The following is a 27,537-nucleotide window of genomic DNA, read 5'->3' as shown; positions in this document are numbered from 1 at the left end:
TACCACTACCGCCTCACCATCCCCCCGTATATATCTCGACCGCCACACCATCCTCCCTTATATACCACGACCGCCACACCATCCCACTTATATGCTCTGACTATCACACTGTCCCCCTTTAGGGTAAGTGCCCACGATCAGGACCCACTGTGTTTTTGCTGTGATTCTGCTTTGCAGGAGGCCGCAGCTGCCTGTGCACACAATCCGGGCTCGGGTAGTTGCGGTCTCTGGCTTGTGTTCTCCCTGCGGAGGAAGCTTGCAACTCTGCCGCAAACAATTCACATGCTGTGGTCTAGAAAGACGCACCGCAGATCAGTGTTTTCTGCGGGAAAGACCAGCACAGTGGGCACGGGATTTCTAGAAATCCATCCACTGTGCCTGTACTGTACAACGCAGCGTTTTGGATGCAGCTGAAACATTCTGCGTCCAAAACGCTGCAAACCCTGATCGTGAGCACGCAGCCTTATATACCATGACCACCACACCGCCCCCTTATATACTATGACCTCCAATGCCTAGTGGTAAATACAGGCCCGGGTGCGGCTGTTTTTTTGGAGGATGTAACATTGGATTAATAAAAGACTGATATAACTAGTAATGATAAAATAAGTGATTCTCAGGACCCGGTCAGTAATCGGTGCCGCTGGACATGAGAGCGGTGACTCTCCTTCCCGCCCCGCACGCCTGGCTCCTCGGGGTGAGGCAATCCGCAGACCTCCCGTCACAGATACTGACCGGGCGATGGACTGGAGTTCTGCAAATCATTTCTCCCATCTCTAATAATGTCATTAGTAAACTTCTCCCGACAGGATCCCTTTGAATTGAACAATTCGGCTTCACTGATAAACCTGTTTGGTTTGGACGTTCGATGAGATTATTTGATTTCTGAGATGAAGACGTCCCATATTTTTTTCTAGCATTCAACATTTGATTTATTAATACAAAAACAAACGATGATAATGAAGCGTCCACAGCACTCTCCAAAAGACAAGAGCGACAGTCAAACAAATGCGAAAGAATCCACTCCACTTCCAGTCGTAAGGGCGGCGCCGATGCAGCTTCAGTGACCGCTCTGTGTATGGAGAACGCAGGTGATAACCGTCCACTGACTGACAGCCGCTCAGCACTAGACCTTGCTGACAGTCACTGCTGGGAGCGGTTACAGTTGCTGTGCCCCATACACAGAGCGGTGACTGAACTCACGCTGGCGCCGCCTCTATGACTGAAACCCAACTGCTGCTGGGAGGAATAAAGTTTTTTCCCCCCTTCATTGGGGCTCCAAGTGCCGGCGCCGGGCAGGTGTGGAATGCTGTTACCCTGCAGATGAACCCCACATAGCGTCCCTTTAATCAGACATGATTTATACAAAAACCTCCTACACGCTAAACACAAAACTTGCTCCTTCCCCGTGAAATCTCTGATGCATACATTTTGGGACCATGACTACGACTTCTCTTTTGTGTGGGTCTTCTCATGTTGGACGAGATTTCTTTTGTGGATAAACCCTTTCCCGCAGGCCGTACAGCTATACGGCTTCTCCGCCTTGTGAGCCCCCTGATTCTGATGAGCAGCATCTGATTTCTGGAAGAAACATTTCCCACATATGGGACGTGGGAACGGCTGCTCCTCCGAGACAAGCGGCAGAAGATCGGCCTTCACCGTGAAGAGGTTCCCGCACTCTGAGCACAAGAATGGCTTCTCCCCTTTGTGCGTTTTATGGTGTCTGATCAGATCCGTTTTCCGTTTGAAGCATTTCCCGCACATGGTGCAGATCGGCTTCACCGGGTGGATTTTTATGTGATGAAATAAGTTTGATCTGATGTTAAAAAGTTTTTCGCATACTGGACACGGGAACGGGCCCTTGCTGTTCGGATCATTGATCTGGTTCTCGCCTCCGGGCCCTGGGATCAGATGTAGAGTCTGGGAGTGATCGGGCGGAGGTTGGGTGAGGGTGTTGTGAACCGATAACGGATCTCCGCTGTGGATCAAGGAGGAAATGTTCATGGTCATGTTTTGCAGTTCGTTAATGCTTTGCGTGCCATTGGGCTCCGCTTCACACCCTGAAGACAGAGGTCTGTAGCCGAGGCTCGGGGCCGCATCTATTAGGGGAAAGAAAAGAGACAAGTGCAACAAGTCAAGAAAGAGCGACTACAGAGAGGGTGGAGGAGCCATCAGTCCAACAACGCGCCATAAAGTACTTATTAACTTAGCCGAGTCCAAATTTGTTTTTTTTTTGCATTTTTTTCCTCACTTTCTTCCAAATATCACAATTTTTTTAGTCTTCAATCGACAGTCGTATGAGGACTTGCTTTTTGCTGTATGACTTGGCTCCCTGTCTTTGATGCAGGCTCATACGCCGAGCCCGCATCATTCCATGCACATGTCAGCTAATCTGGTCAGCTATCATCTGCCTCTAACAGGCGCCAGTTAAATCCTGCTGTTAATATCGAACCACGGCATTTAACAAATGCCGACAGGGAGCGCGTCATTCCCCTGTCCCATCGGTGGCCCCGTGACACGATCACAGGACACCAATGAGTTGTCATGACAACAAGGGGTCAGCCAATGACCCCCAACACTGTCACGACGAACTTCCTGTGGACCCCGGCTGCGAGCGACATTCATAGGAAATCATGATTTCTGCTGTACAGAGCGCGACTGACACCCAGCGCAAGTGACCGGATGATCGCGGATGTGATGGTGGAATATGGGGGTTGTGTATAATTTTGTGTAGGTTCGTATTTTAGGCATGGTGCTCTGACAATTCTGTGTACATTATCCTGTTTGCAGGTTAATCACCTCCTGCAGTGCGTCTGTCTCTAAGTCTGGGGGAGGGGCCTGGAATCCACCCAAACTCTCTGCTTACCTGGGAGATTATTCAGTCTGGCTGGCTGGGAAGGGCAAGACACAAGAAGGAAGGCCGGTGTCACACTTGCGATAGCCTTGCGTGTAACTCGCGTAAGTCTCGCGGTGCATCACCCGGCACGGACTCACACTCTCCTCACAGGAGCGGGTCGGTTGCATGCATCTCTATGCAGCTGACACGCTCCTGTCTTGAGGGTGTGCGGCCGCGCCGGGTGATGCACCGCGAGACTCACACGAGGCTATCGCAAGTGTGACACCGTCCGAAGACTGATCCTCTGGGGGAGAAGCTGCGGCTACAGGCAGCACCCCAGAGAGCCATTTATACACCCCAATTTCCCTGGAAAAGGACTGCTGGAGGATTGTGACTCATCCCCGGGACATTTATCCCATTACTGGACTATTTTACCCTCTGTGTGGTGGATTATTTTTATGGACCTTCTAATTTGCTTGGAATAAATGTTCTTTGGATTGCTCACTTATCTCTCGCTCTGTTGATTGTGTGATATCGGAGAAGGACCCCGTGACAGCAGCTTTAAGTTTCCTAAGAGGACTAATAAATACGATAAAAAGTAAAAAAAAAAAACCCACAAAACTTCAAATCACCCCCCTTTGCCCCATTAAAAAACAACAAAAAAAAAATAATAATTTGCATTGCTGCCTTCAGAAATGGTCCGATCGATCGTAAAATATAAAATAAATGAATGTGATCGGTAAACAGAGTAGCAAAAAAAAAGTTAAAAACACCAGAATTAAGGTTTTTTTACATTACAATAAGAGGCAATTAAAATATTATATCTGCCCAAAAAGAGCATAAGTAAAAAACAGCAGCTCAGGACGCAAAAAATAAGCAGTCACATAGCCCCAGATAAAGAAAAATGGAGATAAGTTACTTTTTTAATTTTTATACATATATATATTTATTATAATATAAAAATAAATATATATATATATATATATATATATATATTTTTTTTTTTTTTTTTTTATTTTTTTTTACAAACTACTGATTTTTTTTTACCACTTAAATAGAAAAAAAAAACAAAGAACAACAATACATGTTTGATCCTGACATACATAATACTGATCTGGAGAATCATATTGTCAGGTCAGTTTTACCATATCGTGAACCCAGTGAATAAAAAGCCCAAAAAACAAATTGTTGAATTGCATTTTTTAGCAATTTCACCGCACTTGGAATTTTTTTTTTTCGCCGTTTCCAGTGCATTATATGGTACAATGAATGGTGTCATTCAAGAGTACAATTTGTCTCGTAAAAAACAAGCCCTAATATGGTTATATTGAAGGAAAAAATAAAAACGTTATGGCTCATGGTAGAAGGGGAGGAGAAAACGAAAAACAGAAAATTGCCAGGTGGTGAATGGGTTAAATGACACCACTCACTTTATAGCACAATGTATTAGAAAACGAGGAGCAAAATTCTATGTGCAATGAAATTGTGAAAAATCCATCAATTCCACCATTGTTTTTTGGCTTTTTTTTCGTATGGCGTCCATTTTTTAATAGACACAACCTGATAATACAATCCGTCAAGTCAGTATGATTACAGCGATACCAAAACTTGTCTAGTTTGGGTTTTTTTTATGAGTGAAAAAAATAAATAAATTAGTAAAAAAAAAAAAGAAAAAAAAACTTCCTTTGTGTCATCACTTCTTGAGACCCGTAAATGTTTTTATTTCGTTGATGAATTTACGGGAGGGGCTTGGGTTTTTTTTTTGCTCTTCACATTTTTGTTCACATGCGATCACTTTATATTTAATTTTTTTTTCTCAGAGATTAAAAAAAAAAAAAAAAAATTCTGGCGTTTCAAATTTTTTTTTTTTTTACCATTGTATGTTAAAGAATTTTAGATTTTGATAGATTGTATGGAACCCATATGTAAAGGTCCAAAACAATTAAAAAATATACATTACACAGTACAGACCAAACGTTTGGACACACCTTCTCATTCAAAGAGTTTTCTTTATTTTCATGACTGAAAATTGTAGATTCACATTGAAGGCATCAAAACTATGAATTAACACATGTGGAATGAAATGAAAGTGTGAAACAACTGAAAATCTGTCTTATATTCTAGGTTCTTCAAAGTAGCCCCCTTTTGCTTTGATTACTGCTTTGCACACTCTTGGCATTCTCTTGATGAGCTTCAAGAGGTAGTCACCGGAAATGGTCTTCACTTCACAGGTGCGCCCTGTCAGGATTAATAAGTGGGATTTATTGTCTTATAAATGGGGTTGGGATCATCAGTTGTGTTGTGCAGAAGTCTGGTGGATACACGGCTGATAGTCCTACTGAATAGACTGTTAGAATTTGTATTATGGCAAGAAAAAAGCAGCTACGTAAAGAAAAACGAGTGGCCATCATGACTTTAAGAAATGAAGGTCAGTCAGTCCGAAAAATTGGGAAAACTTTGAAAGTGTCGCCAAGTGCAGTGGCAAAAACCATCAAACGCTACAAAGAAACTGGCTCACATGAGGACCGCCCCAGGAAAGGAAGACCAAGAGTCACCTCTGCTGCGGAGGATACGTTTATCCAAATCACCAGCCTCAGAAATCACAGGTTAACAGCAGCTCAGATTAGAGACCAGGTCAATGCCACACAGAGTTCTAGCAGCAGAGACATGTCTAGAACAACTGTTAAGAGGAGACTTTGTGCAGCAGGCCTTCATGGTAAAATAGCTGCTAGGAAACCACTGCTAAGGACAGGCAACAAGCAGAAGAGACTTGTTTGGGCTAAAGAACACAAGGAATGGACATTAGAGCAGTGGAAATCTGTGCTTTGGTCTGATGAGTCCAAGTTTGAGATCTTTGGATCCAACCACCGTGTCTTTGTAGAAAAGGTGAACGGATGGACTCTACATGGCTGGTTCCCACCGTGAAGCATGGAGGAGGAGGTGTGATGGTGTGGTGGTGCTTTGCTGGTGACACTGTTGGGGATTTATTCAAAATTGAAGGCATACAGAACCAGCATGGCTACCACAGCATCTTGCAGCGGTGCGCTATTCCATCCGGTTTGCGTTTAGTTGGACCATCATTTATTTTTCATCAGGACAATGATCCCAAACACACCTCCAGGCTGTGTAAGGGCTATTGGACTAATAAGGAGAGTGATGGGGTGCTGCGCCAGATGACCTGGCCTCCACAGTCACCAGACCTGAACCCAATCGAGATGGTTTGGGGTGAGCTGGACCGCAGAGTGAAGGCAAAAGGGCCAACAAGTGCTAAGCATCTCTGGGAACTCCTTCAAGACTGTTGGAAAACCATTTCCGGTGACTACCTCTTGAAGCTCATCAAGAGAATACCAAGAGTGTGCAAAGCAGTAATCAAAGCAAAAGGTGGCTACTTTGAAGAACCTAGAATATAAGACAGATTTTCAGTTGTTGCACACTTTTTTGTTTAGTATTTCATTCCACATGTTTTCACTCATAGTTTTTATGCTATTAATGTGAATCTACAATTTTCAGACTCATGAAAATAAAGAAAACTCTTTGAATGAGAAGGTGTGTCCAAACGTTTGGTCTATACAGTATATCTATATCTATATATCCACAGGGCCATCCAAACGTAGGTGGACAGTATGTGTAATACGGTTATGAAGGGGGAGATATATCAAACATGGTGTAAAGTGAAACTGACTCAGCTGCCCTTAGCAACCAATCAGATTCCACCTTTCATTTTCCAAAGAGTCTGTGAAGAATGAAAAGTGGAATCTGATTGGTTGCTAAGGGCAACTGAGTCAGTTTCACTTTACGCCACATTTGATAAATCTCCCCCTTCATAACCCTATTACACATACTGTCCACCTACTTTTGGACCACCCTGTGTATATATATATATATATATATATATATATATATATATATATATATATATATATATATATATATATATATATATATATATAATTATTTATTTATTTAATTTATAGAGCACCATAAGTTCCATGGTGCTGTACATGAGAAGGGGTTACATACAGAATACATACACGAGTTACAATAGACAGACTAGTACAGAGGGAAGAGGACCCTGCACTTGCGGGCTTACATTCTATAGGATTGTGGGGAGGAGACAGTAGGTGGGGCGGCAGCTCCGCACGGTGGTGGGGAGGCACATACATACACACACACACACACACACACACAGTGCCTTGTGAAAGTATTCAGTCCCCTTGAATTTTTCAACCTTTTCCCACATTTCAGGCTTCAAACATAAAGATAAAATGTTAATGTTCTGGTGAAGAATCAACAACAAGTGACACAATTGTGAAGATGAAGGAAATTTATTGCTTATTTTAAACTTTTATAAAAAATAAATAACTGAAAATTGTGGCGTGCAATATTATTCATCCCCTGTAAGTGAATACTTTGTAGCGCCCCCTTTTGCTGTGATTACAGCTGCAGTCGCTTGGGGTATGTCTCTATCAGTTTTGTACATGGAGAGACTGAAATTCTCGCCCATTCTTCCTATGTAAACAGCTGGAGCTGAGTGAAGTTGGATGGAGGCGTTTGTGAACAGCAGTTTTCAGCTCTTTCCACAGATTCTCGATTGGGTTCAGGTCTGGACTGTGACTTGGCCATTCTAACACCTGGATACGTTTATTTGTGAACCATTCCATTGTAGATTTTGCTTTATGTTTGGGATCATTATCTTGTTAGAAGACAGATCTCCGTCCCAGTCTCAGGTCTTTTGCAGACTCCAACAGGTTTTCTTCAAGAATGGTCCTGTATTTGGCTCCATCCATCTTCCCATCAATTTTAACCATCTTTCCTGTCCCTGCTGAAGAAAAACAGGCCCAAACCATGATGCTGCCACCACCATGTTTGACAGTGGGGATGGTGTGTTCAGGGTGATGAGCTGTGTTGCTTTTACGCCAAACATATCATTTGGCATTGTGCCCAAAAAGTTTGATTTTCGTTTCATCTGACCAGAGCACCTTCTTCCACATGTTTGGTGTCTCCAGGTGGCTTGTGGCAAACTTTAAATGGTACTTTTTATGGATATCTTTGAGAAATGGCTTTCTCCTTGCCACTCTTCCATAAAGGCCAGATTTGTGCAGTGTACGACTGATTGTTGTCCTATGGACAGACTCTCCCACCTCAGCTGTAGATCTCTGCAGTTCATCCAGAGGGATCATGGGCCTCTTGGCTGAATCTCTGATCAGTCTTCTCCTTGTTTGAGATGAAAGTTTGGATGGACGGCCGGGTCTTGGGAGATTTGCAGTGGTATGATACTCCTTCCATTTCAATATGATCGCTTGCACAGTGCTTCTTGGGATGTTTAAAGTTTTGAAAATCTTTTTGGAACCAAATCCGACTTTAAACTTCTCCACAACAGTATCACGGACCTGCCTGTTGTGTTCCTTGGTCTTCATCATGATCTCCGCGCTTTAAACAGAACACTCAGACTATCACAGAGCCGGTGCATTTATACGGAGACTTGATTACCCACAGGGGATTATATTTATTATCATCAGTCATTTAGGACAACATTGGATCATTCAGAGATCCTCAATGAACCTCTGGAGTGAGTTTGCTGCACTGAAAGTAAAGGGGATGAATAATATCGCACGCCCCAATTTTCAGTTATTTTTTAAAAAGGTTTAAAATAAGCAATACATTTTGTTCATCTTCACAATTGTGTCCACTTGTTGTTGATTCTTCACCAGAACATTACATTTTTATCTTTATGTTTGAAGCCTGAAATGTGGGGAAAGGTTGAAAAATTCAAGGGGGACGAATACTTTCATAAGGCACTGTATATACAGTGCCTACAAGTAGTATTCAACCCCGTGCAGATTTAGCAGGTTTACACGTTCGGAATTAACTTGGCATTGTGACATTTGGACTGTAGATCAGCCTGGAAGTGTGAAATGCAGCAAAAAAGAATGTTATTTCTTTTTTTTTTCTTTTTTTTAAATTGAGAAAAGTTTATTCAGAGGTCATTTATTATTCAACCCCTCAAACCACCAGAATTCTGTTTGGTTCCCCTAAAGTATTAAGAAGTATTTCAGGCACAAAGAACAAGGAGTTTCACAAGTTTGGATTAATTATCTCTTTTTCCAGCCTTTTCTGACTAATTAAGACCCTCCCCAAACTTGTGAACAGCACTCATACATGGTCAACATGGGAAAGACAAAGGAGCATTCCAAGGCCATCAGAGACAAGATCGTGGAGGGTCACAAGACTGGCAAGGGGTAAAAAACCCTTTCCAAGGAGTTGGGCCTACCTGTCTCCACTGTTGGGAGCATCATCCGGAAGTGGAAGGCTTATGGAACTACTGTTAGCCTTCCACGGCCTGGACAGCCTTTGAAAGTTTCCTCCCGTGCCGAGGCCAGGCTTGTCCGAAGAGTCAAGGCTAACCCAAGGACAACAAGGAAGGAGCTCCGGGAAGATCTCATGGCAGTGGGGACATTGGTTTCAGTCAATACCATAAGTAACGTACTCCACTGCAATCGTCTCCGTTCCAGACGAGCTTGTAAGGTACCTTTACTTTCAAAGCGTCATGTCAAGGCTCGTCTACAATTTGCTCGTGATCACTTGGAGGACTCTGAGACAGACTGGTTCAAGGTTCTCTGGTCTGATGAGACCAAGATCGAGATCTTTGGTGCCAACCACACACGTGACGTTTGGAGACTGGATGGCACTGCATACGACCCCAAGAATACCATACCTACAGTCAAGCATGGTGGTGGCAGCATCATGCTGTGGGGCTGTTTCTCAGCCAAGGGGCCTGGCCATCTGGTCCGCATCCATGGGAAGATGGATAGCACGGCCTACCTGGAGATTTTGGCCAAGAACCTCCGCTCCTCCATCAAGGATCTTAAGATGGGTCGTCATTTCATCTTCCAACAAGACAACGACCCAAAGCACACAGCCAAGAAAACCAAGGCCTGGTTCAAGAGGGAAAAAATCAAGGTGTTGCAGTGGCCTAGTCAGTCTCCTGACCTTAACCCAATTGAAAACTTGTGGAAGGAGCTCAAGATTAAAGTCCACATGAGACACCCAAAGAACCTAGATAACTTGGAGAAGATCTGCATGGAGGAGTGGGCCAAGATAATTCCAGAGACCTGTGCCGGCCTGATCAGGTCTTATAAAAGACGATTATTAGCTGTAATTGCAAACAAGGGTTATTCCACAAAATATTAAACCTAGGGGTTGAATAATAATTGACCCACACTTTTATGTTGAAAATGTATTAAAATTTAACTGAGCAACATAACTTGTTGGTTTGTAAGATTTATGCATCTGTTAATAAATCCTGCTCTTGTTTGAAGTTTGCAGGCTCTAACTTATTTGCATCTTATCAAACCTGCTAAATCTGCAGGGGGTTGAATACTACTTGTAGGCACTGTATATATAGATATCATACATACATATACATACATATATATATAGCATTTTAAAAGAGGGAAAATAGAAATGTTAGGAGTTTGTTGGGGTTTTTTTTACATTTTTTATGAATTTTAAAACTTTTTTTCCCTTCTTTAAGAGAGCGTTGAGCAATCCTGACAGATGAGGTGCAAGACAAGTCTCTGATGTGGCTGTCCCCCGTGGGCCGGTTCTCACCTGTGCTGACATTGGTAGGAGTCTCCTCTCCGCTCCTCAGGACGTCACCTCGGTAATACTCCTTGTCTCCCTCCGTCTCTTCCACTTTGACAATAATCAGGCCGTCGATCTAAAATTAAAATGCAGTTGATAAAATACAGTATAAGGCCCGCAACACACATCCGTGCCTTCGGTACGTGTTTGGTACGTTTTTGCACGTACCGGAGACACGTAGACCAATGTTCCCCTATGGTAGATGGCAGACACACGTAAAATCACACGGAACGTGTGTCCGTGTGGTAAGTACGTGTGTGCGTTTTTCTACACGGACGACATGTCCGTTTTTGGCCGTCAACACGCAGGCATGGATCCGCTAAAGTCAATGGGTCCGTGCCTGCACGGATGGCACACGTAGCATGTCCGTGTTCAGCACGTATCGTCCGTGTGCGTTTTTAATCAAAAAAATCAAAAACACATGTTACCAATCCTACAGTTCAACTAGTTCCAATTAAACACACCAGTATCTGATGATGATGCTTTTTCTACGTGATTTTTAACCCCTTAACGACCCATGACGTACTGGGTACGTCATGGATCGTGAACCGTTAAGCCCTGCCCCCTGCCGCGGGCAGGCGGCGGCGATCCGCGCACATATCAGCTGTTTTCAACAGCTGACATGTGTGCCTGCTAGCCGCGGGTGGAATCGCGTGAAACCTAAAAGTTCAAATCACCCCCTTTTCACCTCATTGCAAATTAAAGGGTTAAAAAAAATAAAAAATATCCACATATTTGGTATCGCCGCGTTCAGAAATGCCCGATCTATCAAAATATAAAATTAATTAATCTGATCAGTAAATGGCGTAGCGGCAAAAAAATTCCAAACGCCAAAATTACGTTTTTTGGTCGGCGCAAATTTTGCGCAAAATGCAATAACAGGCGATCAAAACATAGCATCTGCGCAAAAATGGTACCGTTAAAAAGTCAGGTCGAGACGCAAAAAATAAGCCATCACTGAGGCTCAGATCCCAAAAAATGAGAATGCTACGGGCTTTGGAAAATGGCGCAAAACGTGCGCCACTTTTTTTTTGACAAGCTTGTGAATTTTTTTTAACCCCTTAGACACAAGTAAACCTATACATGTGTGGTGTCTACAAACTCGCACTGACCTGAGGCATCACATAGATGCATCAGTTTTACCATATAGTGAACACAGTGAATAAAATATCCCAAAAACTATTGTACGATCACCCTTTTTTTGCAGTTTTTCCGCACTTGGAATTTTTTTGCCATTTTCCAGTACACCATATGGTAAAACGTATGGTTTCATTTAAAAGTACAACTCGTCCCGCAAAAAACAAGCCCTTACATGGCAAGATTGATGGAAAAATAAAAAAGTTATGGCTCTCGGAAGAAGGGGAGCAAAAAAACAAAAACGCACAAACGGAAAGTGCCCGGGGGCTGAAGGGGTTAAAGAAAAGTGCATCATTTGAAACGGATATCACACGGACTGCACACGTACGTACTTGACGCATACACGGACATTCCACACCTACACACGGAAAGCATACGCCATCACATGGAAGTCATACGTACCGAAGAAACGCCCATAAAAAAACGGAACACGGACCCGAAAAACGGAACGTGTCACACGTATGTTTTTTATGCGGAAGTGTGTTTTAGGCCTAACGTAGTGGCCATTTTTCTACCTGTTGATCCTGTGGGACATTGGGATTTTCCTCTGGACCTTCCCGAGGATAAAGAGGACGGGGACAACCTTGTGGCGAGGGACTATTACCGGATGCATCTGTAACAAGAAGCAAAGTTACTAAATACACATCGTGAGTCTATGTGACCCCCCCAGGAGAGGCCGATCTCCCCTTACCCGGTGGTGTGAGGGGCTGGTGCTCCTCCATCATGGCATCCTTGCATCGATCCTTGTGTTCTTCCATAAAGTCCCACTCCTCCGTGGTGCGATTGACAGTGACGTCCTGACACAGGATGATACAGTCATCAGTCATTCCTTACCCCTCATATTACAGTATTATGTCCCGGCAGCGCTCACCTCTGCCATCAGCATCTGCAGGATCTTATTGGTGACCTCTATGATCTTCTGCTTGTTGCTCCTCTCATGTATCAGTGATGGAGGTCGAGGCCCCATGATGGAGCTTCTAATCTTGCTCCATCGTCCTGACGCTTGGTGATCGGAGTCGGCTGTCACATACTTATCAGATTTCTTCACTATGATATAATCCTGTGTACGGAGACACGCACGGATACACATCACTCATCATCATCTCTGGTCCCAAGTTTATCCATAGAACGATGAGACATTTTTCAGATTTGAGTAGAACTTTACAAAATCGAGTTAATCTATGTAACGATGACGTTCCGTTAACACCAATGTTGTTTTCCCGGTTTGGCCGAGTGGATTAAACCCCTCATCTACATTAGATAAAAGATGGCTGAACCTCCCATACAAAATGATAAGAAAGGTACAACTATGGTGGTGGCCAGGAGGCTCAGAGAAAAGTAAGGAATGGTAAGAGAACATGAGAGGGTTAACAATGGATGTAGGATTAGGCCAGGTGGTGGCGAGATGCCCAGTGCAGGTATAGGGTACAATTTTCAGCGACTATTACCTTTATTGACGTCTACAGGTTGACAAATCAAAAACTGGATTCCTGCTCCAGACAGGAGCCTATAACTGGTGATCACCCGACAAAAGCTCCTGTCTGCAGCCGAAAACCGGATTGTGATTTGTCCACCTGTGGATGTCAAAAAAGGTCATATTCTCTGATTACTGTACACTATACCTATATTGGGCAACTCAACGCCACCTGGCCTATCCCTACTGATGGAAAATGACCTGCGATATCGACCGCCAACTTATACACATAACTTATTCTTTTCAGGTAAAACACGAACCACCTACCGTCACCTGTCACCAGCTTATCCCTCTCTCAGCTATTCTGGGTAAGGCTGGATTCACACAATGGTATGGTATCCAATGCGATATGCTAATGACCCTCGGCTCCCGCTATGCTGTCAGCGTGACCCGAGTGTCATTATACTGTGATCCTATCCTGCAATCGGATCACAGCTGCGGAGGAGAGGGCAGGACTAATCTCCCCTATCTCCTCCATTGTCAGCTGATGCGATATTGCACTGCACTCGGATGTCATCTGAGTGCAATCCAATGTTTCACTTGTACCCATAGACTTGTATGGGTGCGGGTGACACGGCTCTTGCAGACAATCGCAGCATGCTGCAACTTTTCTCTCATCCAGAATCTGTATGAGAAAAAAGCTGACCATCTGCTCTCCCTCATTGACTAAAGGGCCATTTACACGCTGCGACATCGCTAACGATATATCGTCGGGGTCACGGTGTTTGTGACACACATCCGGCGCCGGTAGCGACATCGCAGCGTCTGACAGGCTGCAGCGACCTTAAACGATCGCAAGAGAGACAAAAATCATTGGTAAATGAGAGGTCGTTCATTTACCAAAAATCGTTGTCTGGTAAGTAGCGATGTTGTTTGTCGTTCCTGCAGCTCCACACATCGCTATGTGTGACACCGCAGGAGCGACGATCATCTCCTTACCTGCGTCCACTGGCAATGAGGAAGGAAGGAGGTGGGTGGCATGTTACGGCCGCTCATCTCCACCCCTCCGCTTCTATTGGACGGCTGTCGCGTGATGTTGTTGTGATGCCGCACATGATGATGCCGGCCAGAGCGACATCGCAGGGAAGGTAAGTCCGTGTGACGGGTGTTAGCCATGTTGTGTGCCACGGGCAGTGATATGCCCGTGACGCACAACCGACGGGGGCGGGTACGATCGCTAGCGATATCGTTACCGATATCGCAGCGTGTAAGGTACCCTTAACATTGGTCCTAGTGCAATATGAGATTTTCTCGTCCGAGTCATACGCTCGTGTAAGTGTACCCTACAGAGGATTATATCCGATCCTGAGAAGAATGATATCAGACTGGATGACATGTGTAAGAAATTTATAAGGAGGAGCTTTCCCTGAACCGGTCCTTCACAGACATGTGCCGAGGTCAGAGGAATACTGAGGCAGAGCTTATTACAGGGGCGTGATGGACGGCTGCGCACCCTGAACGCGCCACATCACCTGGTAAACTCCTTTAAGATGAATTTATGTAAATTAGTTAATAATATGCATAACAAAATTTGCATATATTACATGTCCTGAATAACTATAATCCAGCCTAATAAAGATCGTAACATAACGGCCAAAATGGTGAATATATAAAACTGTATCAGAGACTAGATGAACAAGAAGATTCCCGCTGCCCTCGTCCGGCGTCCGGCGTCCAGCCCGGGGCGGTGTTCACGTCTCGGGCCGGCATCTCAAGGCCGAGTAAATGTCAGCAACATCGAAAATGCAAAAGAGAAGACAGCCCTGGCCCGTCTACCGGACTGACGCCGACCCAGGGCAGAACAAAGCTTACTGCTCAATGCTTCTAAATACATTTCTAAGAGCTTCTGATGATGGCGCCTCCATCGTTCCGCGATTGTCACAGTCCTCACCTCCCCGGTCAGCAGGTAGATGATCTCCAGGGTCAGGTCTAGTATCTGCTCCGTCTTGTGGTGACTCGTGTCCATCCTTCAGTGGTCGGTCAGTGGTCGGACAATGATCGTGTAGAGGAAAGGTGACCAGAGAGATGGCACAGTGCGGGAACCTGCAGAGAAGACCGGAGATACCAGAACTATAAGGAGAACATCGAAAAAATTATTGAAGAGTCATTCATTTTTTAAATCTGAAATCACAAACACTTTGAGCTGCAGCTAAAGACGACTTATGGGGGACAAGACCTACAAGGAAATACGAAGGGGGGGGGGGTGAGAGAGTATTCATCTAAAAAACAAACTTTAAAAAAACTGATGCTTGTGGGAATCTCTACAAACAGCAGCTTATCCCCCATTCAGGGTCCGATCTCTGCCCCCGTATACAGCTGCAAAGCTGTGTTTGTCCGGACACCTTTCCATCATAGCAAGCAGTATTCTGAGAGATCGGGTCAGACCGGAAAGTCTTCACTTACCACATACACCCCACAAGACCCATCCTATACCACGGACACCCCACAAGGAGACCCGCTGTATACCGGAGACACCCCACAAGACCCATCCTATACCACGGACACCCCACAAGGAGACCCGCTGTATACCAGGGACACCCCACGAGAAGCCACGCTGTATACCGGGGACACCCCACGAGAAGACCTGCCGTATACCGGGGACACCCCACGAGAAGACCTGCTGTATACTGGGGACACCCCACAAGAAGCCACGCTGTATACCGGGGACACCCCACGAGAAGACCTGCCGTATACCGGGGACACCCCACGAGAAGACCTGCCGTATACCGGGGACACCCCACGAGAAGACCTGCTGTATACTGGGGACACCCCACAAGAAGCCACGCTGTATACCGGGGACACCCCACGAGGAGACCTGCCGTATACCGGGGACACCCCACAAGGAGCCCTGCCGTATACCGGGGACACCCCACGAGAAGACCTGCTGTACAACGGGGACACCCCACGAGGAGACCTGCTGTATACTGGGGACACCCCACAAGACCCGCCGTATACTGGGGACACCCCACGAGGAGACCTGCTGTATACTGGGGACACCCCACAAGACCCGCCGTATACCGGGGACACCCCATGAGAAGACCTGCTGTATACTGGGGACACCCCACAAGACCCGCCGTATACCGGGGACACCCCATGAGAAGACCTGCTGTATACTGGGGACACCCCACAAGACCCGCCGTATACCGGGGACACCCCATGAGAAGACCTGCTGTATACCGGGGACACCAAACGATAAGACCTGCTGTATACTGGGGACACCCCACAAGACCCACCGTATATGGGAACACCCCACAAGTCCTGACGTATACCAGGGACACCTCACAAGACCCACTGTATACCGGGGACACCCCACAACACCCGCCGTATACCAGCAACGCCCCACAAGACCCACCGTATACCGGGGACACCCCACAAGACACACCATATACCAGCAACGCCTCACAAGTCCCGCTGTATACCGGGAACACCCCACAACACCCGCCGTATACCAGGGACCCCCCACAAGTCCCGCCGTATACCGGGGACACCCCACAAGACCCGCCGTATACCGGGGACCCCCCACAAGACCCGCCGTATACCAGGGACACCCCACAAGACGTGCCCTATATCTGGAACTGTTTACTTGCTGCATTAGATGCCATGAATGTAGACATGCCCGCCATGGTTCCCTCACACTTATACACATGATTATCAATATTCACTTGTCAGTGACAGGGACAAGTCATTACCCGGACGTCTGCAGAATCCGCAGAGAATAGGAGGCGACGATGGAGACATTCACTGATCCCTCCAGAGATCCAGCTCACCCTGGATGGAGGACCTGTGATGATGTCACGATCATGTGACCCAGCATGTAATGACATCAGCAGCCCTCACCCTCCCCCAATCCATGGGACTGGTCACATGATCATGCAAATGTATCCACTGTGATTGACATACACAAAGTGATCTGTCGTCACGGTGACAGAAAGCAGAAACACCAGATTGTGGCCCATGTATACAGGGCTCTCCGCTCATTGTATACGCCTGAACTGCAAACCCCAATTCCTGTATGTTACCGCACAGGCCCAACATAAAAAGCTTCATTCTTGTGTAATTTGTCATCGCTATCTGCCCCTCTGTGCATTCAGCTTCATAAAGCCGTCATCAAAGTCTAATATATATCAATAATCCCTTTATAATCTTTCATCTCCCTTTAAAAATCCCTTTAAGTACTCCATTAAGATAGATCTACAAAGTAAAATCAGAATAAAAAGCACAACATGATCTTAGAAAGGATTAATAAGTAGTTACAGAAGCTGATTATCGGGGTCACTCCAACCTTAAATTACATCAGTCATGATAGCAGGCTGTACCATGAACTATATTTCCCAGCAGCACCCAGCTCCTCCTCAGTGCTGCAGGCCCCTCTCTCCCTCCCTCTCCTATATGTTTCCTAAAAGAGATAGATCTCAGCAAGGGCAATTGTTATGTATCCATTGCTAGTTTTGGAAGTAGTGACTGTGACCCATTATATGCCAATATTTATTACATTTTATTGGTGGTTCAGAGAATAATCACACCCTCCTTCCTGCATACATGGCAGAGCAGAGTATAGAATAGCTGAGCTGTGCTACAACCCGGCTGCCAGAATAATGAGCATGCCGAGAGTTTATGTTTTATTAGACAGGGTCATTAGGTGCATCTGTTTTTCAAGACAGGGTCATAGGGGCAAATGCAGCTATTATCATTGGGATCTCCAGCATAGTATAGCTGAGCTGTGCTACAACCCGGCTGTCAGATGTTTATGATACAGGGTCATTAGGTGCATCTGAGCATGCTCCAGCGACAATATTTGAACTAATGGAGGATGGATCCAGTGATAGAGGGTAAAGAAAGTCATCAGTAGGGGAATTATAGCTGCAAATCAGTGCGGACAGCAGCGTAAGAATCGTGGTCAGAGGGTGAGACTAGGCCCATGTGGGAGAGGGGCCCGCCAACGCCAACTTCAGATGAAATGTATCGCAACGTAGAGATTTTGTAGACTGTGAGCCCTCTTGGGCAGGATCCTCGCTCCTCCTGTGCCAGTCTGTGCCCTTTATTCTTTAAGATTATTGTACTTGTCTATGTATGCCCCTGTTCACGTTTCTTCTTAAAATGTGCTGGAGAAGAACGAAAAGGGCACAGGATAAGGGACATTGTACCAGGGCAGGGGATACCATTATAGAATGGGGCCCCAGGACAAGAGACATTACCACAGAATGGAGACCAATATTAGAGAAGGGAAGGCAATAAAACAGTATAGGGGACAGGAAGGTGGACATGAGAAAAGAAAAGGGCCAGGACGGGGGACAGTATTACAGGATAGGGCACATTATTACAGGACAGGGGACATTATTCAGGATGAGGGACATTATTACAGGACAGGGGACATTATTCAGGATGGGGCACATGATTCAGGAGGGCCATTATTACAGGGCGGGGCATATTATTCAGGATGGGGGGCATTTCTTCAGGATGGGGCACATTATTACAGGATAGTGGACATTATAACAGGACAGGGCACATTATTACACTATGTAGGACATTATTACAGGAGAGGGCACATTATTACAGAATGGAGGACATTATTACAGGATAAGGGACATTATTTAGGATGGGGCACATTATTACAGGGCAGGGAACATTATTACAGGATGGTGGACATTATTACAGGACAGGGCACATTATTACAGGATGGAAGATATTACAGGACGGGGCACATTATTACAGGATGGTGGACATTATTACAGGACAGGGCACATTATTACAGGATGGTGGACATTATTACAGGACAGGGCACATTATTACAGGATGGAGGATATTACAGGACGGGGGACATTATTACAGTACGGGGACACTATTACAGAATGGCAGATGTGACGCCCTGGGCAAGCCAGGGGTCACAGGTCACAACACCACATGCACCCCACATTCCCTGCAGGTACACCAGCTAACCTAAAAATACTTGTTGCCTTCCTCCAGGGGCTGGTGTTCACACCAGGGGGTGGAGCCAGGCGGTTGGTGTCCACCCACCAAGGAGTTCACAGCCCTGGAGGCAGGGAGAACCAGGGAGTTTAGCTCAGGCAGAGCTTGAGTGAGGGACAATTAAGAGGAGTGGAGTGAAGGAGCAGGAGGTGAACAGAGTGTAGCTCAGGAGGGAGCTAAAGTGAAGTGAAACATCAGTGGAAGTGACAGAAAGCCTGAAGTTGGTCTGTGGCTGTGTGCCCGGACGGAGTCAGCAGACGGCGGTGAAGGTCTGCAGTGGGACTGTCTGGAGGTTGCTGGAAGGACCACGGAGGCTGTGTGCCCGGGGGTCTGGAGCAGTATACAAAGGGTAGTCAGCACCAGGGCAGGGGCCTTTCGGATCCCGGCAAGGCTTGGAGTCGCCGTAAATTGCCAAATCCGTTAGTGAAGGGGACGTCTGTCTCCTAACAAGCAAGTCCTGATTGACGGCAAAGGTCCAACCACAACGGGGAAACACCGCCAAGGCACCAGTTTCCCAGGGCCGGCGCCTGCGGGCAAGAGAGTGGCTCCTCCGGTCCAGATTGTAGCCGGGGAGCGGGTAACCGGTGGGAACCCATCGCTACCAAACAGACATTTCAAAGGTGCAGGGAAGAGACCGTCACCGCTAACTACAGGGAACCGCAGCACCGTGAACCGTCCGAGGGACCCGTCCAACCAGCCGTTTGTTTACCGAGAACTGGGTCGTGTTTACTGGCTGAGTGAGTACCACAGTGCCGCAAGGCACAGCGCTGCCCCTGCGCCCCTGTACCTCCAAGGGTCCCCTACCCACCTGCCCACCATCACAAGTCCATCCCTGGGCCCCGGGAGCACCACTACCCCTACCCACGGAGGGGTTCATCAACAACTGGCTGCTCCGCACCATCACTCCCGGGCTTCCTAAACCGAGCAGCGGTGGTGTTAACAAGTCACCACAACTGTGGGTGGCGTCACGGACAATAAATCCCCAAAACACCCAAACAACCCCCCCCCCCATTTCACTCACGGGCGAGGAGTGCCGCTCGAGAACCCCCGGGATCCGGCCCACCGCTCGAGCCACCACTGAGCAGCAGCAGCCGGACCCGAGCAGAGGGGTGAGCGCGGTGCTGTCACCCTCCTCCCCGCTCGCGACACAGACATTATTACAAGACGGGGCACATTATTACAGGATGGGGCACATTATTACAGAACAGGGGACATTATTACAGGACTGGGTACATAATTACAGGATGTGGCGCATTATTACAGGACGGGGCACATTTTTGCAGGACAGTGGACAGTATTACAGAGTGGAGGACATTTTTCAGGAAAGGGCACATTATTACAGGAAGGGGCACATTATTACAGTACAGGGCACATTATTACAGGAAGGGGCACATTATTACAGTACAGGGCACATTATTACAACATCATTGTCCGTCTGACCAACATGTTGGTGGGGGGGCAAAGAATCAAATTTTGCATCGGGGCCCATAGGATGGTTGTTACACCACTGAGTGGGGATTTTAAAATCAGTTTTATTAGCCCACGATTAATACTGCATGTACAGAAAAATAAGACCACTTTATAATTTTGGGAAGAACACTTTAATAGTTTACCATTTCAAGATCTCCGCTTGCTGTCATCAGTAGGACCCTCCCCATTTCTCTCTCCTGGTCACGTGACGGATAAACTGTTATAATTACACTGTAACTGTAATGAGACCCTCAACTTCTAAAAAGACAGAGGCCCAATTCCCGTCCCCATTATTACCTCTGCTTGCTGTCAGTTTACTGAATCACGATGAGTAACTGGAAGTTGTGTGCATGAGAATTCAGGAATGAATAATCCTTAGATCAGGTTCCCCTTTACTGATGTGTGCACCAAGATACACAATCACTTTTTAATGCAATTTTAATGTCTTTCCCTCTAATGTTTTGTTTATGTGGACTGTTTTTTTCACTGCACTTAGTTTACAGTTGTACCTGCTTTTTTTTTTCCTGAAGTTGCCTATGGATGTCAATGGAAAAAAATGCACAAAACCCCACAGTTCTGCAGCATCTCTAAGTGCACAGTGTGAATAATAATAATAATAATAATAATTTTTATAAATTTATATAGCGCTATTAATTCCACAGCGCTTTACATACACTGGCAACACTGTCCCCATTGGGGCTCACAATCTAGAGTCCTAGCTGTATGTCGTTGGAGTGTGGGAGGAAACCCACGCAAACACGGGGAGAACATACAAACTCCTTGCAGATGATGGCTTTGGTGGGATTTGAACCCAGGACCCCAGCGCTGCAAGACTGCAGTGCTAACCACTGAGACACCACAAGACTGAAGTGCTAACCACTGAGACACCACAAGACTGCAGTGCTAACCATTGAGCCACCGCAAGACTGCACTGCTAACCACTGAGCCACCACAAGGCTGCAGTGCTAACCACTGAGCCACCACAAGGCTGCAGTACTAACCACTGAGCCACCGCAAGACTGCACTGCTAACCACTGAGCCACCACAAGGCTGCAGTGCTAACCACTGAGCCACCACAAGGCTGCAGTACTAACCACTGAGCCACCGTGCCTCCCAGGGATGAGGCTTCATGATGAGCCGTCACACCAAGATCCTCTGCAGAAAAAGATAGTGAGAAAAATGTCATCCTATGTGCACAGAACGATCTATTATTGATTGTTCTGTGAAAATGGGACCCGTGGCCGCTCTGTTCAAACAGGATGCTAAATGACCGACTATCGGAGTTCATTTTCACCTGCCGGACGTGTAGTGTGGACGACTGGTGGACACAGACAGAAGAGGACCCTGAGCAATACTTCACCATAATGCACATTTCCTCCTGTTTTGGCGGTACATGTGGCCCCCTGACTTATTGGGCCCCTGTGTAAGAAGAATATACAGGTCCTTTGCAGCCTAATACTCATCATAATGCACAATTCCACATGGTTTAGGGGTAGATGTGACCCCCTGAACCTCTCGGGCCCCTGTGCGGCTGCACAGGTTATATCCATATGTCCGCCCCTGGTGTACACCCAGCCCAAGAGCTTACGTTCTGTAGTAAAGTCTTCACACCCCTGTCTGTAGGTGCCATCATTTCTAGGGATGCAGAGAACCTGCAGTTTTGTTTTAGTATGTGATGAGGGCTAAAATGCCCTTCAGATGTGTACAGGGCGCTCCTGCTTCCCGAGCAGCACAAATCAGACCCTTGAGCGATCAGTGGGGGTCTCAGAACCTGATCCCCCACCTATCTGCAGGACGTATCAGCGCCCATCACATTGGTTAAAAAATAGGGTAGATAATCTCTAAGGCCCCCTTCACTTGTCTGTGATTCTGGTACGTATGACGGCCGTTTTCATACCAGAATCACGGACATTAAAATGAATGGGTCTGCGCACACATCAGTGATTTTCTTACGGACCATGTGCCTGTGTGGTGCACACGTGTGCCACATGGAGACAAGTCCATTTTTCTCCAGGATCACTGATATCACACGGTCCACGTAGTGGTGTGAGCCGTACTGGAGAAAACAGGTGTCTGTAAAATAAAATTATTTTCTATACTCACCTGTCTCCAGCGCTGCAGTCACTTGCTTCCAGGCCCGTTCATTATGCTCATGCATATTCAATGCACCATAGACCCAGAAGCAGCAGCGCCAGAGACAGCCTCCCAGGGGAAAGGCAAGTAAAAAGTTCCTGTTCTCCGTGTGCTATCATGGATCATGTTACATGGAGGGCCATACGCACCTTCAACACATCCGTGAAAAATGTGTGTTTCTCATGGACGTGTGATAGAGGCCTAAGTGTCCCCCTTTCCTTCCTGGGAACACCCTACGCCAGTCCCACGCAGATTTAGGCTGCATTTACGTAAACCCTTTAAAACCTACAGAGTTGGAGGAAATCTGGCACAGCTGACAAGTCTGCGCACCTTGAATCTTCCAGGAGCAAATATACAGAGGACTCCATTCTCCAATGGTTGTAACAGTGGGGTATGTCCGTATACAGCTTGCTCCCCTCTATTTAGTGTTAAAAAGTGTGGGTGCCGAGGGATTCCTTTGGTAGCTGCAGAGAAAGGCATCATGGCTAAAAGTAGTCACCTACCTACCGGTCCTGTACGCAGCTACTTTGGCTGCCGGGGACCCAGTCACCATTGTGCACCTGTGTCGCCCACCTGCAGCGGTCACCTCAGGGATGTCACTCCACCTTCTGGGACGCCACAGGGGCTCCACTTGATTACCGCTGGCAACAGGTATGTCAGGTTTATTTACATGGGTGTCATGACGCCACTCACGGTTTGCGGTCAGGGTTATGGGTGACCGCCACTGCAGGTTTAACGAGCGTCAGGGGCTGATGGAGTCTGCAGTCGGATGGTGTGGCCTTCCGTGAGTGAGGCTGGCCCCAGGGGCTCGGGTGGGTAGAACAACAGGTCGCAGAATAACTCAGTTGAAGTCCAGAAAGTCTTTCAACTGTTTACTCACGTTCAGGTGTTTTTGTGAGGTAACCCGGGCGATACTGAGATAGACCAGAGAGAACCAGGTATCCTTCAGGCTGGTCTAAGGGTAACCGTTAGCTCGCCTTCCTAGCACTTCTTGTTTCGGACAACCCCTGACTTAAAGTACCGTGGAATTCATCCAGGGAAGTCGCAACTGCCTTTTCTCCCCTTTCTGGCCCATTTGCTGGCAGCATGGATCAAGGAAGATGGCTCCAGGCTCGATCCTCCTTATGGGCCCCCTCGTTGCTGCTGATGCTCGAACTCTGTTTTGTTTGGTGAGGAACCTCTAGTCCCTCCACCTGTAGGTTTAGCAGACCACTAAATGGATGTCTGGCTCTAGGGACCTGTGCCCCGTGCGTGCTTGATTACCAGGAGTCCCTGTACTCAACTGCCTGTCCTCTCTTCAGGTGTCTTTCAGGCTGACTGTGTGGCAACCGTTCTCCCCCGCTAATGGCTACTTCACGGGCAGGGTCTGACCAGCGTGTCCGTGCACCTGCTCGCTCCTTCTCCCTATGCTCTTCGCTTCAGACTGGCTTGCTCCTCTCCTACTCCTTTTTCTGACTGCCACTGCCACCTTAGCTTCCAGCCCCTCCCCGGCACCCCTAGCTGAGATGTGGAGGCACGCCCCCTCTTGGATCTGCCCAAGGGTCCCCTCTAGTGTGTGGGAGACCTGGTTGCTATGTGTCTATGCGTACACACCCTATTCCAGCCTTCAGGATTACCTGCCAGTACTGACCCGACATGGGTGCAGTACTTAGTGGCACCTGACCAGGTCAGGGGCGCCACACACCCAGCTGTGGTTATTGTAACCTGCTGCCCGTGGTTAGATGGGGGCATTGAACAGAGGAGGTGGGATACCCCAGAGCTGCTAATATGATGGTGCACTGGCAGGGGGGGGCACAGACCAGGAATTGTGCCATCTTTTATGAGTAGCAGTTTACCTCCCATTATTAAAGGTACCGCTCCTTAGATTGTAGTACATCAATGGGGAGAAACTGCCCTGAAAGGAGGTGATCTGGGCGCCGGGGAATCTACAGGGACCCAAGTGCCGTTATGTGGACAGTACGGTCATTGGCGCTTCCCAACTTTTACCAGGAGCCTGTAATGGCCTCCATACATCTGTAACCTCTCGGATATTGCGGCATCTGGTGTAATTCTGTAATGTAGATGAAAAAGATGATGTGAACAGGGTCTAAAATGTATGAGCATAACACCATGGCAGCAGGAACCACCCTGATAATGACGGTGAGGGGCCAAAGTAGCATCTATGTGCCCTAATGACCCATGGCCCAGGGTCATCTGCGTAAGACGAGTCCTTTTTGGAAGAACATTTCCCACCTTCTTCACATGAAACGACGACATCTACTTTGTGTGGATTTTCTAATGTACAAGATATGATTTATTTATACAAAACGTCCCACATTCAGATACTGAAAGTAGCTTCCGGCCGTTGCACACAGTTTTTAGGGGAGCGACACTTCGCCCCTCGAGGACCCGGCTACGACTTATCTCTCATGTGGATTCTCTCATGTCGGACAAGACTTCTTTTGCGGTTAAAACATTTCCCGCACACCCGACAGCCAAACGGCTTCTCCCCCGTGTGAGCGATCTGATGTACGACCAGGTCAGACTTCTGGATGAAACATTTCCCACACACGGGGCACGGGAACGGCCGCTCTCCCGTGTGGATCCGGTGATGCGCAAAGAGATTTGACTTAATGGCGAAACATTTCCCGCACTCTGAACACAAGAACGGCTTCTCCCCGGTGTGAGTCTTCTGGTGTCTCACCAGGTCGGATTTCCGTTTGAAGCATTTCCCGCACAGCGAACATGAAAGCGGCTTCTCCATTGTGTGAACTTTCAGATGTTCCAGAAAGTTTGATCTCATCGCAAAACTTTTCCCACATTCCGGACACGGAAATCGTCTCTCAGTTTTGTGACGGTTCTGCGGCTTCTTCCCTCCGGGTCTAGGAAGAAGATGTGGAGCCGGTGACTGATCAGATGGCGGTGGTACAGCCGGGGTGGGGACAGGTAACAGATTTCCGCTGGAGATGAGGGAAGGAACATTTATGGTAATAATATGCTGTCCGTAAATAGTCTGTGTGACCTTCAGGTTTGGGGAGCAATCTGAAGATGAGGGGAGCGGATTGCAGCCGAGGCTCGGGGGAACGTCTGCTGGGAAGAAGAAAAAAAGATTACGGTAGATTGACACCAGGACTAATGCAATATATCTGCAATACAGCAGCAATTCAGGAGGGGGCGCTATACACAGATTGTCCACACTCACATCAGCCCGTATCCTCAGTGGGGCCAATTTAATGGAAATCAATCTACCCATCAGTAAGTTTTTGGAGTGTTCTTGAAGTCCAGGACCCCCCCACAAAGCAAGAGGGGCCACCTCCGAGCCAACGTGCCCTACGTAAGTGGTCTAAGGGGAAAACGTTTTTCCCCTTAGACCCCACTACAGCTTCTCATACAACCAGATCAGATCTCATACTTTGCAGTGACGAGGAGCAATCACCCTGAAACACCGTATCTGCAAACTGAGGTTCTGATCTGGCATAAATCCTAAGTCATATGACAAGGCTCGTTAAAGGGTCACTTTTGACTTTTACAATCGCTACTTCCAATAGGTGGCGCTAGAGTTTGTCTCCTTCCTCTCTAAATAGACAATTTGAATACTTAAGTGGTTAAATAGCAGCGATCAGAGTTAGCTCCTGTCACTGCTGATAGGGGCAGGTGCTGGCTGTATATCACAGCCGGCAGCCACCGTATATGGAGCGACTGATGTTCCTAAGCCCGCTCCACAAGCTCACAATCCGATACAGGACATGAGGTGTTAATCTCATTAATGTATAATGGAGGCTGTGAGTCCTGCAGAAGGGAATAGAAAAAATAACGATAATACTGGGAACAGAGATTAAGGGCATGATGACCGGACATCTTTTAGACGCAGGCGTGGATGGTTTTTGAAGCAGAAGATGTTCCAGGAAATCACCAGGGTTTTTTTTCCTGAAACATCTTTTTTATGCCTTATGCAATATTTTCTTGCCACCATTTTTTTTTAAATTTATCTAATATATAAAGCTGTGTGTGTGTGTGTCTGTGTGTGTGTCCCCACACCGTCGCATTTACAATCACAAACTTTTGCACAGACGTCTCATGTGACTTAGGGAGCGTCATAGACTATGTTTGGACGGAAAAATTTAACCCCACGCTTTACAGTTACTCTCCAAAAAACCTGCCTCCATTAAAGTCAATGGAGCTGGGAGCTACAGGTCATTAATAGCAGCTGTGATTGGTTGCTATAGGAAAAAAATAAACTGTCAGTATAAGAAGCTTATGTGTGAGGTAATAAGATGTCGGTGGAAAGACAGATAAAGAGAAACAGAAAGAGGCAGACAGGGAAAGAGACAGAGACAATCAGAGACAGACAGAAAAAAAAAGCCAGACAGACAAACAGAAAGACACACAGGGAAAGAGACAGACAGAGGCAGACAGGGAACGAGACAGAGGGGGGAACAAGACAGACAGAGAGATAGACACAGACAGACATACAGAAAGACATAGATAGAAACAGAGACACACATGGATAGAGACAGACACACAGACAGAGAGAGACAGGGAAAGAGACAGACACACAGGGAAAGAGAGACAGGGAAAGAGAGACAGGGAAAGAGAGACAGGGAAAGAGAGACAGGGAAAGAGACAGACACACAGAGAGACAGACACACAGAGAGACAGACACACAGAGAGACAGACACACAGAGAGACAGACACACAGAGAGACAGACACACAGAGAGACAGACACACAGAGACACAGACTGGGAGAGAGACAGTTCCTATCCATGGCAATGCTTGGGCACTACAGCTAGTTTCATATAAACACAGACAGGGAAAGAGACAGACAGGGAAAGAGACAGACAGGGAAAGAGACAGACAGGGAAAGAGACAGACAGACACACAGAGACAGACAGACAC

At 46.8% G+C, this 27,537-nt stretch overlaps 2 protein-coding genes across 2 annotated transcripts in view; both read right to left on the bottom strand.

Moving 5' to 3' along the window:
• The window catches only part of LOC142251730 (uncharacterized), a 56,256-nt gene that overhangs the window by 23,387 nt on the left and 5,332 nt on the right, over window positions 1–27,537 (bottom strand). The window contains exons 7-8 of the mRNA XM_075324786.1: window positions 25,058–25,730; window positions 24,648–24,711 (exon numbers count right to left, since the gene is read on the bottom strand). Of these exons, the coding sequence (XP_075180901.1) occupies window positions 24,648–24,711; window positions 25,058–25,730 (737 nt within the window). The remainder of the gene's footprint in view (window positions 1–24,647; window positions 24,712–25,057; window positions 25,731–27,537) is intronic.
• LOC142250929 (oocyte zinc finger protein XlCOF8.4-like) lies at window positions 939–16,887 on the bottom strand. The gene is made up of 7 exons (XM_075323265.1): window positions 16,781–16,887; window positions 14,983–15,134; window positions 12,489–12,677; window positions 12,309–12,414; window positions 12,133–12,230; window positions 10,448–10,556; window positions 939–2,099 (listed from the first exon to the last, which is right to left on the bottom strand). Exons 2-7 carry the CDS (start codon window positions 15,055–15,057, stop codon window positions 1,444–1,446), a joined length of 1,233 nt encoding a protein of 410 aa, XP_075179380.1. The 5' UTR covers window positions 15,058–15,134; window positions 16,781–16,887; the 3' UTR covers window positions 939–1,443.

This window comes from Anomaloglossus baeobatrachus, chromosome 9 (assembly GCF_048569485.1).
Source record: "Anomaloglossus baeobatrachus isolate aAnoBae1 chromosome 9, aAnoBae1.hap1, whole genome shotgun sequence".
Lineage (NCBI taxonomy): Eukaryota > Metazoa > Chordata > Amphibia > Anura > Aromobatidae > Anomaloglossus > Anomaloglossus baeobatrachus.
The sequence above is the reverse complement of the archived record's forward strand: the minus strand, read 5'-3'. Positions and strand labels throughout refer to the sequence as shown.

Excerpts from the sequence above, each read along its gene's own strand:
- LOC142250929 (XM_075323265.1), bottom strand. The coding sequence starts at position 15,057 with ATGGACACGAGTCACCACAAGACGGAGCAGATACTAGACCTGACCCTG. Across the intron at positions 12,415-12,488 it reads TGCAGATGCTGATGGCAGAG|GACGTCACTGTCAATCGCAC; the intron begins GTGAGCGCTGCC and ends ATCCTGTGTCAG. Across the intron at positions 10,557-12,132 it reads ATGTCCCACAGGATCAACAG|ATCGACGGCCTGATTATTGT; the intron begins GTAGAAAAATGG and ends TTTTAATTTTAG.